Genomic DNA, 16,550 nt, shown 5'->3' with positions numbered 1-16,550 from the left:
TCCAGTCCAACCTGGGGTGCACAGCAAGTTTGAGGACAGCCAGGGCTACTTAGAGACACCTTGTATTCTGGAGGCAGAATTTCCAGGGTTTCTGGGACTTTGAAGCACCTCCACCCCCATAGCAAGCTCTGAGCCAACCAGAGCTACATAGTGAGACTCTGTCTCAATGAAACAAGCCAAAAGTAAACAAAAGAACACACAAAATCTCAGTCCTAAAACTATGGTAACACTGAGTAGAACTTTCTGAAGAAAAAGAAGTTAAGATTGCAGGAAATTAAGGCAAAATTTTCAGAGTAATCGCTATTATTTTTCCTCTTTATCGGTGAATGAAGATTCAGCTCCACTTCCCCGCTGTAGTTCACAGGTGGTGGGGCTGCCAATCGGGGCAGAGTCAGAAAACACGCCCAGAGCATTCTGTACTCTAACACTAATACAGTATTCAGCAGGGATGCATTTGAGATGGGGTTCCTGGGAAATCAAGGGACTAACTATATGAATTAACTACTTTACTTCATTTTAAGAGCTATTCAGTAGCAGAACATGTAACAGCGTTAAACTCCCTGCCCCCATTCACCTAAGTCTGCCCAGAGGATTCTGTGAGATTAACTCATCTGGGGGGGCGGGGGGTAGTGTGCCAGCTGGCTTTAGTGTCAACTTGACACAAGCTAGAGTCATCAGAGAGGAGGGAGCCTCAACTGAGAAAATGTCTCCAAAAGATCTGGATGTTGGCAAGCTGGTAGGGCATTTTCTTAGTGAGTGATTGATTCTGGAGGGCCCAGTACATTGTGGATAGTGTCACCCTTGCGCTGGTGGTCCTGGGGTCTATAAGAAAGCAGGTTGACAAGCCATGAGGAATGGAGCCAGTAAACAGCACTCCTCCATGACTTGTGTCAGCTCCTGACTCCAGGTTCCTGCCCTGTTTAGTTCCTGTCCTGACTCCCTTCCCTGATAACCAGTGATGTGGAAGTGTGAGCCGAATAAACCCTTCCTTCTCCAGCTTGCTTTAGGTCATGGTGTTTCTTCACGGCAACCACAACCTTAAGTAAGACAGGAAAAAAGAGATGCAGGATTTGAAATGGAAAGAGAGGAGTCGATGTAAGTGGCTCAGGAATTGCTTTACCAGGTGAACTCATGCCGCAGGCTCCATTATATCTCTAACAATAAAGCTGAGGGCTGGTCCGTCAGGTAAAGGAACTTGCTGCCAAGCCTGACCACCAGAGTTCGATTCCCAGAACCCACACAAGAGAGTGAAAAAAAAAAAATCAGTGTCCAGAAGTTGTCCTCTGACCATCTCCAGTAGGCTGTGGCACACACAACATACATATCCCATAATTAATAAAATTTTAAGATAGTAAAAATTAGAAATCTAGGCATTGGTATACTTTTAGCCCTACAGGAAACTACTGTGTGCCAATGGTTAAACTATGTATATACTTTGCTATACGATATATATGTACGGTATCAAAACTTCTTTCCAATAAACACATATCCATACTCAAACAGATGTAATCCTCCTCTATTAGGTCACTTACTTGTTTGTCAAAGGTGAGAAATTGCTTCAGTTGGTCAAAGTCTGATGGGGTGATGTATTTACGAACAGGTTCTTTCCGGAGTTCAGTGTAAGGATCGAGAGGCATCTTCTCTGGTGGATTCACTTCAATTCCTTGACTTTCCAAAAATTCCTAAAATTTCAGGATTAATGTCAACATCCTCCTGAAGGTTTTAAATGTCATAAACTAATGGCCTGAACATAAGCGCGATGGAACGAATGGTCTGCTGATATATTGGGCATGTCTGAGAGATACCATCTCCAGGGGCCCAGCTCTACAGTGCAGACAATAGCTGATAACTGTCTGAGGTCTTCTTTATCATATGTATGCTAAGCTAGTCGGGAGGCGTCATAGTAAGATAACTGGGCATCTCAACTATGAATGTCAATCAATCACGTTAGATGCCTAGGAACAAAATCTTGGCATTAGTTTAAGACAAGCAACTGGTACCCAAGCATGATTTCACAAGACATGTGTCTCACTTTTGCTATGGAGGTGAGTGCACCAGGGCCAGGTTAAGATAGAATAATGTTCTTAAACTTTATAATTCACTTAAAATAAGTATATAATCACTTTTTTAAAAAAAAATCTAAGACAAATTTGGCATTGTTTTCCTAAGGTCTATACTCTGTACTAAAGGTGTGTGTGTGTGTGTGTGTGTGTGTGTGTATGCACAGTCGCACAAACACTAACCTGCGTAGTGACTCCCCCACAACCACCAGGGTCCCTCCCATCCACTAATGGATGAAGTAATCAAACGCATCCCACCAGCTAGAGTGCTACTGCGGAGTCCCAGCCCACAAAGGACACACCATACCTGGGTGAACCGGTCACAGTCGACAATTCGGAAAGTTTTGCCATAAATCGTGATGTCGATTCCCCGATTGAGGTCTTTCCAGTGGTAGTGGTCTCCCACATTGTTCTTGGCTAGCCGCTGGCGTTTGATTAGCTTGCCCTGCGGGATCCCGGAGTTCTCCACAACTGGCTCTATGACAGACATGCTGTCATCCTCTAGATAGTAGTACATGTTCACCTGGCGGATTCGATAGTGCTCCTCGCTTGACATCGGAACATCTTCTTGGAAGTAGGCACTAAATTTCAGCACCTGCGAGAGCAACACATGTTCTTAACCACTGAGCCACCTCTCTAGCTCCTCCAATTCTTAAGAATATGCTTTTCAGCCCCTAACACAAACGATCCATGTAGATTAATCTCGATCTCCTATCTTTACACATCTACAAATGAACTGCTTCTATAAGAAAATTTTGTAAAAACTTAGGCTAATTAATGTACATACCTTAGCTCTTACCTTAGAGTAATTTTATTGTGTTTAGACTCTTATCTTAAGATTTATTTATTTGTTTGTTTGTTTGTTTTGTGTGTGTGTGCACATGTATGTAAGTACCTGTGGACGCCTGAAGGGCATCAGGGTCCCTGGAACTGAAGTTACAGGCAGTATGGTTGTAGGCTACCAGGTGAGAGCCGGATTGAACCTGTATTCTCAGGAAAAGCAGCCAGTGTTCCTAACACTGAATTCTCTCTCCAGCCCACTGACTGTTAATTTTAAAAGTCAGTTACCTCCTTCTTATTAAGAATAAAGAGTTCTAGACCCCAATAAGGGAGCAACTGAGAAGAATGCTAACACAAGAGGCTCTTAAAAGGTGTTAGGATAACACCATCTGTGCCAGGTAGGATGAAAACTGAGTAACATGTAGAAAGGAGGGGAAAATAATATTTAGATACTCTGTTTAAAAATGTATCTTTTCACTGAATTTTACAGTGGCCTTGGCTCCCGGTGGTGTGTTCAAATTTCCTGAGTTTGTAGAGATCATATTGCTTGTTTGAACTTTGAAAATGATAGCAGAAACGAAAGAGAAATACTTGGCTTGGCATCTTATTGAATGTGGGGAGAAAATGTCAAGCGTGAATGCTCAGAATCCAAACCGAGGAAGCAGATCTAGCAGTCCCCGGGGCTGGGTAATGAAATACAGAGGCTAAGTGTGAAGCACAGCTCACCCAGGTGAAGGTTTCCCACTCTCGGGAGTGGCCTGTGGCTAAGGTCTGGCGCTCAGTGAGGACCAAGTTTATAAATACTGACAGTGGAAAGCACTGAGAAGACAGCTGCAGGCACAACAGTAGGTGAGGTCTCCTAAGATGGGAAATTCAAGAATGAGCACAGAAACTTGCAAATGCCCAAATCAAGGGGGCAGGGAGACCAGAGAAAGAGCAACCTGACAGACAGGAGGGGGAACCAGGAGAATGAAAATCCTGTGTACAAGCCAAGAGCAGAGCCTGGGAGGGAGGGAGTGAAACGGGGCCTAGAAGAAGGGCCATGGATGTCTGTCCAAACTCAGCAAACAGGGCATTACTGTTGGTTGTCTCTGAGAAAGCAGTCTGGGGCTCAAGGATGGGATAAAATTCTCTTCCTAAAGGAGTTCTAGGTAGGAGAGGATTTGTTGTATTTTTTGGTGACAATATGAACTTTGCTAGAGAAAAACAGTCACTAGAGTGTTTGAAATAGAAATAGCACCAATGATGAAAGGGTGGATGGGTGGATGGATGGATGAAATCTTGTGAAAAAAATAACCAAGAAACAGATGGGGATGATCTCGGACTATTTTGCACTTCGTAGAGATTTAGGACTCATTGCTGCAGAATAGGTGGGAAGCAGAGGAAAGGAACATAGTGCGCATGAATGTGGGAGCTGGAATTCAGGCAACTTGTCACTGTATTTGGAAAATATTCTGGGGAAGTTCTACAGGGACCCATTTTCTCTAATCTGCTTCCTGACTTGAGAAAGCCTCTTCCAAGACCCAGTTCCGCTGTCTGTGACTAAGGGCTGAGGCATCTGAACAATTTTCTCTCTGAGTACTCAAGGAATTCCGTGGTTTACTGATAACATTTCTGCAAGTGGTCAAGTCTTAGACATCTGAAGTCAAGGGGGACCCTAAAATCCCAGGCAATACCTTTTTGTCAAAAGCCACATGCGCAGGGACAAACTCTGCAGGTGGGGCCTGCTTGGGTGGCCCATAAGTTAAGATGGGGGCTTTATTGGCCAGCTCATCCAGCTCGGCCTGAGACAGCTGATTGTAGTGGAGCCGATCTCCGCCTATCCCCACCGTCGGACGTCGAACAACTGCATAGCCATTCCTGTAGCCGAGCGTCTGGCTTCTGTGGAATGCTGTTTTCTGAAGAAAAGATGGACACCATTAATATCCCGTACAGATCTTTTTTTTTTTTTTTTTTTTGGTTTTTTCGAGACAGGGTTTCTCTGTGGTTTCGGAGCCTGTCCTGGAACTAGCTCTGTAGACCAGGCTGGTCTCGAACTCACAGAGATCCGCCTGCCTCTGCCTCCCGAGTGCTGGGATTAAAGGCGTGCGCCACCATCGCCCGGCCCCCGTACAGATCTTTAAGGGAAACAACAAACTTCCTAAACTACCACAGCTTAAACTCTTGCTTTAAAACATATATTTTAAAATTATGGACGGATGTGGGCAGATGTGTGGGTGTGCGTGCAGATGCCCTTAGATTCGCTGAACCAAGATGGATAGGAACCACCTGATATGGGAGCTGAGAATTGAACCCAGGCCCTCTGCAAGAGCCATTCTTGTTCTTAAACACTAAGTCATCTCTCTAGCTCCAAATGTTTGCTTTTCAACATCACAAAATGTGCATTAAATGTTTTGCTGCATCAAGAGAGTATTTTCTTAAGATAAACTTATTTCTTTATATTATATCCTAGCTACGGTTTCTCCTTCCTCCTCTGCTCCCACTCCCTCCTCCCTAAAAGAGCATTTTAAACTGAAATACTTGATCTGGAGCAAGGAGAGAAGGAGAAGCCACCTAAGGTTGAGATAAAACAGCCCTGCTCTGTGGTGTCAGGCTCACCTGACCTCTACCGCACCACTTCAGCTATACTGCAATTTATTTTTATTTTTGCTAATCTTGCTTTTCCTCTTCTCTTGGTGGTGATAAACGATAGCCTTAGAAGATCTGGTTTTCTGAATTTTAATTTTACCTCCAGCAACAGCCTTTCTTATTATATCTCAGCCCTCCTTACCATATCTCAGTCCTTCTAATTATTATATCTCAGTCCTTCTAATTATTATATCTCAGCCCTTCTTTTTATATCTCAGTCTTTCTTATTATACCACAGCCTTTCTTATTATATTGACACTGATACATTTGTGGAAGTCTGTGGAGAGCGGCTTGCCAGCATATATGTCAACATCCAGTAATCCTGCCCCTTTTTATAAGACCATCCCAAAAGTATGAGAAAGAAGGATGTGCTTGAAGCTGGTCATAATACTGACAAATATATGTGTTTATATATGATACTTATATGTTGGAAACAATCTAAGCAACAAACAAAAAGAAGAAAGGAAATGATGGAAATTTCACTCATTGGATTACTATGCAGGAATTAAAGTAGTTTTAAATATGATGCAGCAACTTGGTGAAGTATTCACAATTTATTAAAACAAAAAAGAAACCCAGACCTAGGACATTGGCAGACCAGGATTGAGCCAACAACCTGACTCAGAGTCTGCGATCTCCACTGGAACCAGAGTGGGACTGAACCAGCTACCTAGGACACAGGAACAAGCTCCACCAGGAGCAGAAGCCAGCAGCAAACTTAGTCCTGGAACACGGGCGGATCAGGATTGAGCCAGCGACCAGATCCAGAGTATACAATCTCCACCAGAAACGGTACAGGGGAGTAACCCCTGAGCCAGTGAGTCAGAGCCAAAGACTGCCGAGGGTCCGGACATGAATCTGGGACGTTCAAGGGAGTAGACCTAAGCCAACACTTTGGTGGGTCTGGGTGAGAGTCTAGAACCTCCCAGAAACTAGCTGGGGGCCAGGACCTCTGTCAGCCTGGGCTTGAGTGAACCTGGATCCTGCAAGGGAATAGGCAGGAACCAGCAGGAACCAGAGATCAAAGCCAGACCAGCCATGAGTCTGGGACCGAGAGTAGGCCTGAGCCAGGACCTCTGTGGGTTTGGGCATTGGTCTGGGACATCAAAGGGAATTGGCAGGATAGTGGAACCCCTGCAGGTCGGAGCAAGAGTCTGGGACCTCTGAGGAAGTAAGCAGGTCCTCTGAGGGTTCAGGCGCACCCGAGCCTGAGACCTCCGTGGCAGTAGATCAGAACCAGAAAACTTTCCAGGTCCAACTCCAACCCAGGGACTTCTGCAGGAGAAAATTCAGACCAGGATTTATAAAGCCAGTAACCTAGGCCAAAGTTGCCCTGAGGCAAGGAACTCCACCTTGGGCAACAAATTCCACAGGAGTGGAACTGAAGGAGACTCCTAGGACTGAGAAGGCCTGAGGAAACAAGCTCTCCACTGGGAGCAGGAGTAAATCCAGTCCTGGGAGCCAACCCAGTCCCAGAATACTGGCAAATCAGGACTGAGCAACCAACCAGATCCAGAGTCAGCAATCTCCACCAGAACAGGTTCAACTCCAAGCCAGGGACTTTTGCAGGAGGAGATCTTCACCAACCCCACATCAGACAGAGGTCTGATCCAAAATATACAAAGAACTCAAGAAATTGGACAACAAAAGATCACATAATCCAATAAAAAAAATAGAGTACAAATCTAAACAGAGAACTCTCCGCAGAGGAATCTAAAATGGCTTAAAGACACTTAAGGAAATGTTCAACATCCTTAGTCATCAGAGAAATGCAAATCAAAACAACTCTGAGATTCCATCTTACACCTATAAGAATGGCCAAATCAAAAACACTGATGACAACTTATGCTGGAGAGGTTGTTGGGAAAAGGGAACACTCCTGCATTGCTGGTTGGAATGCAAGCTGATACAGCCCCTTTGGATGTCAGTGTGGCAATTTCCCAGAAAATTAGGAAACAACCTTCCTCAAGACACAGTAATACCACTTTGGGGTATATATCCAAAGGATGCTCAATTGTGCCACAATGACATGTGCTCAACTATGTTCATAGCAGCATTGTTTGTCCTAGCCAGAGCCTGGAAACAACCTAAATGCCCCTCAATTGAAGAATGGATAAGGAAAATGTGGTACATTTACACAATCAAGTACTACACAGCAGAAAAAAAAAAACAAAAAAACAACAAAAAAAACGACATCTTGAATTTTGTAGGAAAATAGATGGAGCTAGAAAACATTATTTTGAATGAGGTAACCCAGACCCAGAAAGACAATTATCACATGTACTCACTCATAAGTGGTTTTTAAACATAAAGCAAAGAAAGCCAGCCTACAAACCACAATCTCAGAGAACTTAGACAACAATGAGAACACCAAGAGAGACATACATAGATATAATTTTTGGGAAGTAGAAAGTAGAAAAAGACAAGATTTCCTAAGTAAATGGGAAGCATGGGGAACCTTGGGGGAGGATTGAATGAGGGAGGGGAGAGACAGGGAGGGGAGTAGATAAAAATGTAGAGTTCAGTAAATATCAAAAAAATAAAATAAAAATTTAAAAAATAAAAAAATAAAAAAGAGCATCATATAAAATTATATAACTACACTACAACTATAAGCATACATACTGGATTTAGTGAACATTCTGTATTCTATATTTCTGGATTTTGATAATTTTCTGACATTTGTTTGTCATTGTAAATGTAAAATATTAAATAAAGGGGCAGAATGAAATTAAAGTTATATTAATTCAGTGGGTTTTATGTTCTTTGTAAGTTATTTTCAAATTGCATATGTGTAATATAGTTATGTTATGCATATATGATTTATAAATTATCACAAATTTTATTTTTATTAAGAATAAAATGATTTGCCTGCCTATCTGTTCCTTTCTAGAGTCCAGTCTGCTATCCCTCAAGGTCTGTACTACCATCAAAGGAAGCGCAGCAGAGACTAATGCTGAAAGATTTATAGAGCACAAGCCTTTCTTTAAGGGTCATGTGTTCTGGGTTCCAAGCCAGTTGGCAGGAGCTGTCCCAGATGCACAACACGCTGAGTTGGGCAATGTGTACAGCTTCAGGTTCCTCTGAGACCCCTACAGGCAAAGGCAGTATCACTAGAGGCTAAGAGTATGGCGTGGTGATGGTATACTTAGCACATTCAAAGACCTAGGTTCAATTCCCAGTACCAAAAGGAGGGAGGTGGCTTGGTAGATAAGGGTTACTTACCACCAAGACAAACCACCTAAATCTGATCCTTGGAATCCACCTGGTGAAAGGAGAAAACTCCCAGGCACTCTCTTATGGGACCTCTACAGTTCTACGGCAACCCCTTCCTCCAAAAATGTGAAGTAAAGCATCAATGACTTTAGTTCATTTTCTTTGTGGTTAGCGATGTCTCTAGCGTCAGTCAACTGTATCATGGGGTGCCCTAGGCAAGGTATTTTTCAGGCATCCCACCTTCTTGTTCATTTGGTTCACCTTCTGGACACATTTCCTTTGGAGTTACAACATTCCTTCACTAATGAAGATGTAGCTACCAAGGTTTTCAAATTTCAAGGAAGGATAATTAGTTGACAGGCACTCAGTATACTTCATATGAAGTATGTCCAAGGCAGTTCATCTTTTCATATAAATATTTAAAACCTGACATTTTGAGCCATACCTCCACAGTGTCCCAAATTAACTCCACCCTGCCTGGTGGGTAACCCACACTCACCAACACCGAGTGTTTAGGCTGATTCTGTACAGCATAGGAAAACGTCTACAATTTTTAAATGATATAAAATATACATAGCTCATTGTAACAGCAAATCTATGGTGCTGGCCAGGCACAGTGGTTCACACTTTTATCCCAGCACTTGAGAAGCTATGTCTGGAGATCATTGTGAATTTGAGGGTAATTTAAGTTACATAATGAACTTCAGGCCAGCCTGGCTAAAAAGGGAAGAGGCCGTGTCTCAAACAACAACAGCAGAAAAGCACACTCAGGGAGTGTGTATCTTTTAAAAATGACCATGCTATATGTTAATGCAGGAGTAGAAGAGGGTCAGAATCCAAATTCTCTCCACACTTTCCGTTGAAACTGGTGTCCCCTAGAAAACAAGTAGACTAAATAATTTCCCTTAAAAATGTGAAATTTATGAGTCTGAATTATCAAGCTATACAACTATAAATTGCTTCTGGCTCACCTATACTCTAACGAATCTCACTGTTGATTCTCCGTTAAAACTGAAACAAATTCTGAGAGCATTTAAGAGCTGGGGTTGGGGTATAGCTCGGTGGATAGTATTTTCCTGTCACTGGCAAAGTTCTGGCTTTGGGGACCTGACTGTAATCTTAGCACTCAGGGTGCTTGAGCCCAGGTTCAAGATTACCCAGGCTATATAGTAAGTTTGAAGCCAATCTGGGCTACATGAGACCCTGTCTCAAAATAAATAGTAAGTAAAAAAGTTAAATTATGTCACGAGGAAACCAAACTCCGGTTACAGCTGGGCCTTGATCTGACGCATTTTTATTTTGGTGGTAGTGATGGCAGCATGCTTTTCTCTGAGTATGTGTGTATGTGTGTGGTGTGCACATGTCTGCTTGCATGTATGTGGGCATACACGTGACAGACCTACGTTGATAAGGGGAGGCTGCAAAAGATAAGGGCCAGCCTAGCTAACCGGCTTGTTTGCGTCTAGTGATCCGAATTTCACTCCTCACATGTGAGCAGCAGGCACTTCCTCCTCTGAGCCACTGTCCCAGCAGTTTGTGCTTTCTTTTCATGCTGTTCTTGTGCTGTCTGATGTGGATTTGGTGTTGCTTGGAGACAGGGACTGGCTGTGTAGCCCAGGCTAGACTCAAATTGGCCATCTTTATGACTTAGCTTCCCGAAAGCCGTGATCAAGGATGCGTGCCACCACACTGGACTATTATTATTATTATTATTGTTATTATTATATTATTATTATTATTTAATTTCATCCAAACAGTGAATTTAAGAAAAACAGCCAGGGGAAAGGAATAAAATACAATCTGAATAAGGACACTTCGTGTTGCCATGCCTTTAAACAGAGCCTTTCTGGAGGCTGAGGCAGATGACTTTCAAGTTCAAGGCCCCTCTGGGTTGCATACAAGATACAACAAGCAAGCTCCCTCCCTCCCCGAAACACACACATACAGTCTGAAAATGAGTTGTATATTATACACAATATATGCAATGATAAGAATGTTAAACACAGGCTAAGGAAAGAGAAAGCACCAAGTGGTCCATGAGGTTCAGGTAAGGGAGATGAGAAAATGGAAAGCAGAGAAGAGGACGATGGGCAGGCTTTTTAGAGAAACTACCAGAAAACCAAGATGAACTGGGGCGGGATTCAATTCTAGAGAAGGTTGAAGCTAGAGAGAAAAGTGACCCTTAACTCAGAAGCCCAGAGATCTGAGGGAATGACCCATCAGGAAGGAGTGCATGGGAAGAGGGCTGCAAGGCAGCAATCTTGAGGATTCAGATGAGGTTGCTGGGGAGAGGATGGCGGAGAAGCTGAAAGCAGAGAGGGGCTGAGGAGGGTAAGAATGAATCTGGGGAGAGGTGATGGCCTGGGGTAATGGGGCCAGAAGGCAGGTTAGGTGGGGTAGGAAAGTAAGAACAGGACCTCAGTGAGGACCCATAAGGTGTGTGGACTACCAAGAGGCCGAGCAAAGCCCGCAGAAGCTGGTATGCAGGAGGGCGGTGGAGCCTGCGTGAGGGAGGAGAGCAGAAACGCGCGGAGTGGAGAACCCTTCCAACTGGCCCTCACCGTGGAGTCCGTAAAGGACGAGCCCGGGAGAAAGGGCAGGCCGTGCACCGGGTTGGTCACCATCGCAGCCCTGCAGCCGCCGCCACGGTTGCCTTCTGCCGCTCGGGTTACCCTGGCAACAAACAGCATCCGCGGGCCTCTCCAGACTCCATGGTAACGCCAAACACTACGCCACGGAGGGAGAAGCACGGGGCGGGGGGGGGGGGGGGACGGGGAAGAGGGCGCGGAGTCCAGGTCTGCGCGTGCGCGTAGGACCCCTGAGGCTCCTGGTCACTGAACGTGGCTAATGGGTGTGACAGAGGCGGCTCCGCCCCTTCCTGCCCCACCCCTTCCCTTCTTCCTCTGCACCCGCTTGGTGGCTCCCTGGGGACGCAACCTAGGAGCGACTTCTGTGTGCGGCTGTAGTAGGCTGATGTCCTCAGGCCTTGGCTCGTGCAGTGAGGTCACGTTCTTTTACGGAGAAGTTCCTTCTCGCTCCACGTAGTCCTCCCAAGAGCTCAGGATCTCTTTCCCAACTCTGGGAAAAGAGCTGCAGTCCTAGTTCACACCCAACGTAAGTGTTTGCTCCCCAGTGAAAGCGCTAATTACTTCAAACTCATGGGACGGGTCGTGAATTAGATTATAATTGACTGCATTTCTGTTGCTTAGACATGATTTGGACCCCCGCACCCCCACCTGCCCCATGCGCACTTCCTCAACCTTCCCCCAGCTTCCTGGTCCCCTCTCAGATGTCTGTCTGGGCCACTTGTTTCTGCAGGCTGTGTGCTGAGGTCTCAGAACTGTCCCAAGTATCTGTTGACTACAGAGCAGGATAGTGGCCATGTCAGTCCTGCTGGATAGCTACAGCCCAGTGATAAATCAGAACAACGGAAGAGAACACCTTAAAGAGAGAGACCGAGTCACAAGAAAGGAGCAATTAACGACAGTGAAATACTGCGGAGTACGGCACTTTCTGGGCAACTTAAAAATTTTCCTTAAACATAAAATGGCCCTATTCTTGAAACGTCATTGGGGAAAGAAAAAAAAAATCAAGAATCCATCAGCACTGAGAGCTTAAAAGTAAAAACGAAGCCAAGATTCCCAGGGTTTGGATTCATCGTGTCTCAAGTTTTTCCAGGAGTTTGGTCTTCAAAACATGCGTTTCTGACCTATGAATTAAGAGACCCGATAGAGTAGTAAGCCTGAAAGAGAAGACATAACTTAGCATCATGGGTCACTTGCTGCCACCAGCAGTTCTGATGGCAGCTGTATTAGGCTCCTCTAGAACAAAACTGATAAGACCCATTCACACACACACACACAAAATTTATTAGAGTAGCTTATAGTCTGTGGTTCAACATCTAACAATGGCTGTCTACCAACAGAAGGTCCAAGAATTCGGTAGCTGTTCAATTCTTAAGGCTGAATGTCTCAGCTGGTCTTTGGTGTATGCTAGACTCCCAAAGAAGTAGGCTCTAACACTAGTGAAGGCATGGACTTGCTAGCGAGAGTGAGAGTCAGAGAGCAAGCTTCCTTCTTCCATGTCCTTTATATAGGCTGCCAGCAGAAGGTGTGACCCAGATTTAAGGTGGATCTTCCTACCTCAAAGATCCAGATTAGAAGTGGATCTTCCCACTTCAAGCGATTTAATTAAGAAAGATCCTTCACAGGTGTAGCCAGCCACTTGGGTTTTAGTTACTTCTAGATGTAGTCAAGTTGACAAGAAAGACTAGCCATCCCAACAGCTTTGCCTTTGTGGGTGCTTGCCACAGCAAGTCTTCCTGTGGGTTTCACTAACTGGCATGGAGCTCCAGGGGCCAGGATAAGAAGACAGGAAGTGGTATCTACAGCCATCACTGGTATTACACCTACCCATCAAAATTCCCACCTAGTACCTCTTCATTTCTCCTTTCTACTGTTTCTTATTCTTGCCTGTCTGCAGTCTCCTGTCTTCCTCCTCCTCCTCTCCTTCTTCTCCTCCTTTTCTTGTTCTTTTTGAGACAGGGTCTCATTACGTACCCCTGGCTGGCCTCCTGGAACGCTCTATGAAGACCAGACTCACAGAGATGTGCCTGTCTCTGCCTCCTAATGCTGGGATTAAAGGTGTGCACTGTACCTAGCATCAGTGGTTCCTCCTCCTCTTGGGACAGTCTGGGTTGTGTGTGCCACCATACCCAGCTTTTGTCCCTTAAAAATATTCTTTCTCATTTATCTTTCTTATGTACATTAGCTTAATTAAGACTCCCCCAGTATCTGATTAGAACTCTCCAGGAATTGATGAACATCACGGCAGTTACTGCAAACTTTAAAAGCCCCTGCCGTTGTACTTGAGACACTGACTAGGATAGTGACTGGGAGAATTAGTCATGATGGTAAATGCAACTCTTCAGTTTTCCACTCCTCTGTACCTCTCTGCTGCTGGGTAGCCAGCATCACTGGTAACTGACTCAGCGTGAGAAACTTAAGCTATACAGGCCCACTGTAGTCATTTGAATGTAATGGGCCGCCATCTCTCATAGGGTGTGGTAGTTTGAATGTAATCGGCCCCCATAATCTCTTGGGAGTGGTACCTTTAGGAGGTGTTGGAGTGGGTATGGTCTTGTTGGAGGAAGTATGTCACTGTGGGGGTGGGCTTTGAGGTTTCCTATGTGCAGGATACTTCCCAGTGTCTCGGTCAACTTCCTGTTGCCTACAAGATGTGGGACTCTCAGTTACTTGCCCAGCCCTATGTCTACCTGAATGCCTTCATGCTCCCTACCTTGATGATAATGGACTGAACCTCTAAAACTACAAGCAAACCAGCCCAATTAAATCCTTTCATTTATAAGAGTTGCTGTGGTCATGGTGTTTCTTCACAGCAATGAAACCCTAACTAAGGCATCTTTTTTTTTTTGTTTTGTTTTTGTTTTTGTTTTTTTTAAACAGGGTTTCTCTGTAGCTTTGGTGCCTGTCCCGGAACTAGCTCTTGTAGACCAGGCTGGCCTCGAGCTCCCAGAGATCTGCCAGCCTCTGCCTCCCGAGTGCTGGGATTAAAGGCGTGCGCCACCACCTCCCGGCCTAAGGCATCTTCTTAATGGGTGACTAATGGGGAGGAGGGTCTAGGCCACTGTGAGTGGTACCATTCCTGGTCTGGTGGTCCTGGGCTCTATAAGAAAGCAGGCTGAGGGAACCAAGGGCAATAACTCAGTAAGCAGCATTCCTTCATGGTGTATGCATCGGCTCCTGCCTCCAAGTTCCTGTTTGAATTCCTGTCCTGACTTCCTTCATTGATGGACTATGACATAAAGATATAAGCCAAATAAAACATATTCTCCCCAACTTGCTTTTGGTTGTGGGGTTTCACCACAGCAATAGTAACCCTAACTAAGACACACAGTGAGACTCTGCCTTATAAAATAGCAATTTGTTGGGGGATGCCTTAGTCTGTAAAGTCTTGCCAGGCAATCATGAGGACCTGAGTTCTGCCCCCTAGCACCTATGATGCCTGTCAAATAGATAAGAAAATTCCAGTGACTTCACCTACTGTAAATAGAAAGGCGAAGCCTAAGGCTTACAGTACAGTTACCTCCGTGGACACTGGCTAGTCAAGAAGTCCTTTTACTCCTCTTGGGATAGTGATAACGATAATGGCCAAGGTAAAGTACGCTGCAGTGTTGAGGTCTAGACCTAAAATCAATATATGATGAACTCAAACAGGAAGCAAATTAATATCAGAGTTTAGAATATCCCCATTGTGGTTAGAATAAGAAAGGCCCCCATAAGCTGGTCTAGTAGAATGCTTAGTCATAAGAGACTGGCACTACTTGAGGAGGATTAGGAGGTGTGGCCTTGTTGGGGTAGATGTGGCCTTGTTGGAGGAAGTGTGTCACTAAAGGTGGGCTTTGAGATTTCAAAAGCCCAGCCCAGTCCCCTCTTTGTGTTGCCTGTGGATTCGAATGTAGAGCTCTCAGCTACTTCTCCAGCACCATGTCTGTCTTCTTTCTTCTCTAAGAGTTATGGTCATGGTGTCTCTTCATAGGAATAGAACCCTGGCTAAGACAGCTAGGTACTCAAAACATTATTTTTCACCTGAGCAATAAGGAAAAACTAGAGAAATAATGCCAAATTCAGTTAGGACTAGACTTTTGCATGCACAAAGAATCAGAAGGAAGTGCTAGCAAAAATCGGGTTACCCCCTCCTGCAGGGCCAAAAAAAAGTTGTATTACACTTTGGTTCAATTAGAAGCATTATAATGCCTGGAGCTAGGGCTGATAATAAGAAAAGAGGTACAGCTATAATAAGAACTGGTCCCTTGAGTAAGGAATTTTTTTAAATATTTATTTATTTATTATGTATACAATATTCTGTCTGTGTGTATGCCTGCAGGCCAGAAGAGGGCACCAGACCTCATTACAGATGGTTGTGAGCCACCATGTGGGTGCTGGGAATTGAACTCAGGACCTTTGGAAGAACAGGCAATGCTCTTAACCTCTGAGCCATCTCTCCAGCCCCTTGAGTAAGGAATTTGATGCTGTCATGGCAGGGGCTTTCTACTAATAACTGTAGTCATAAAATCAATTGCACCTAGAGTTGATGACACACCTGGTATGTGGAGAGAAAATGCTTCAGTGCATGCTTTGCCGTGGGCTAGGTTTCCCACTAACAGTGGATGCGCAGTTTACACTGCACCTGGTCTTACTTCAGCTCTAGGGAGAAGTCCGAAGTGTATATTATTAACCTGAAGGAATGCTGTACGGAGTGCAGTCACTCAAGACACCAATTAGTCACTGAAGCCACTGATTATTGTAGATATTACTATGAAAAGATTATAACAAATCTGTGGGCTATAATGACAACATTATACATTTAGTCATCCCTAATAGGGCTCCTGATTGGTTGATCTAATTTTGCTTATGGCAATACCTCCTTTTCCTGCTCATTCCCCAACTAGAAGCTATCAGGTAGGTCCCTGTGTCTTGAGAATAATCTCTGGTTTATGAACATAGGCACTATGACTAAGAAAACATTAAACTATAAGTCTAAAGACAGAGGTTTAAGAGATCAAGGAATTATTCCTAGTGAGTGTTTCCTAACTGAATATTTTTTTTTTTACCTAAATCTCTTCACACCGATGAAAACGAAAGAGTCCTCGTTTAGCAAGGGAGACATCACTGAACTCATCTCCTGCTTGTTAAATGACTCTGGAGAAGTAAGACTTTCAGCTGTAAAAATGATGGGATAGTAATATTGGATATAGTTTGGGCTTCCAAATATGGACAGAAACATGTTGACTTTAAAACAACAGAGAAGCCAGGCACTGTGGTTCTGACAGTCAGGAAGCTGAGG

At 44.4% G+C, this 16,550-nt stretch overlaps 1 protein-coding gene across 1 annotated transcript in view; it reads right to left on the bottom strand.

Annotated features, from left to right (window-relative positions):
- Positions 1–11,448, bottom strand: part of Efhc1 (EF-hand domain containing 1) — a 36,712-nt gene extending 25,264 nt beyond the window's left edge. Inside the window, exons 1-4 of the mRNA XM_057751216.1 lie at positions 11,246–11,448; positions 4,517–4,738; positions 2,368–2,655; positions 1,533–1,682 (exon numbers count right to left, since the gene is read on the bottom strand). Coding sequence (XP_057607199.1) covers positions 1,533–1,682; positions 2,368–2,655; positions 4,517–4,738; positions 11,246–11,374 — 789 coding nt within the window. The 5' untranslated portion in view covers positions 11,375–11,448. The remainder of the gene's footprint in view (positions 1–1,532; positions 1,683–2,367; positions 2,656–4,516; positions 4,739–11,245) is intronic.
- Positions 11,449–16,550: the final 5,102 nt, after the last annotated feature.

This window comes from Chionomys nivalis, chromosome 19 (assembly GCF_950005125.1).
Source record: "Chionomys nivalis chromosome 19, mChiNiv1.1, whole genome shotgun sequence".
Lineage (NCBI taxonomy): Eukaryota > Metazoa > Chordata > Mammalia > Rodentia > Cricetidae > Chionomys > Chionomys nivalis.
The sequence above is the reverse complement of the archived record's forward strand: the minus strand, read 5'-3'. Positions and strand labels throughout refer to the sequence as shown.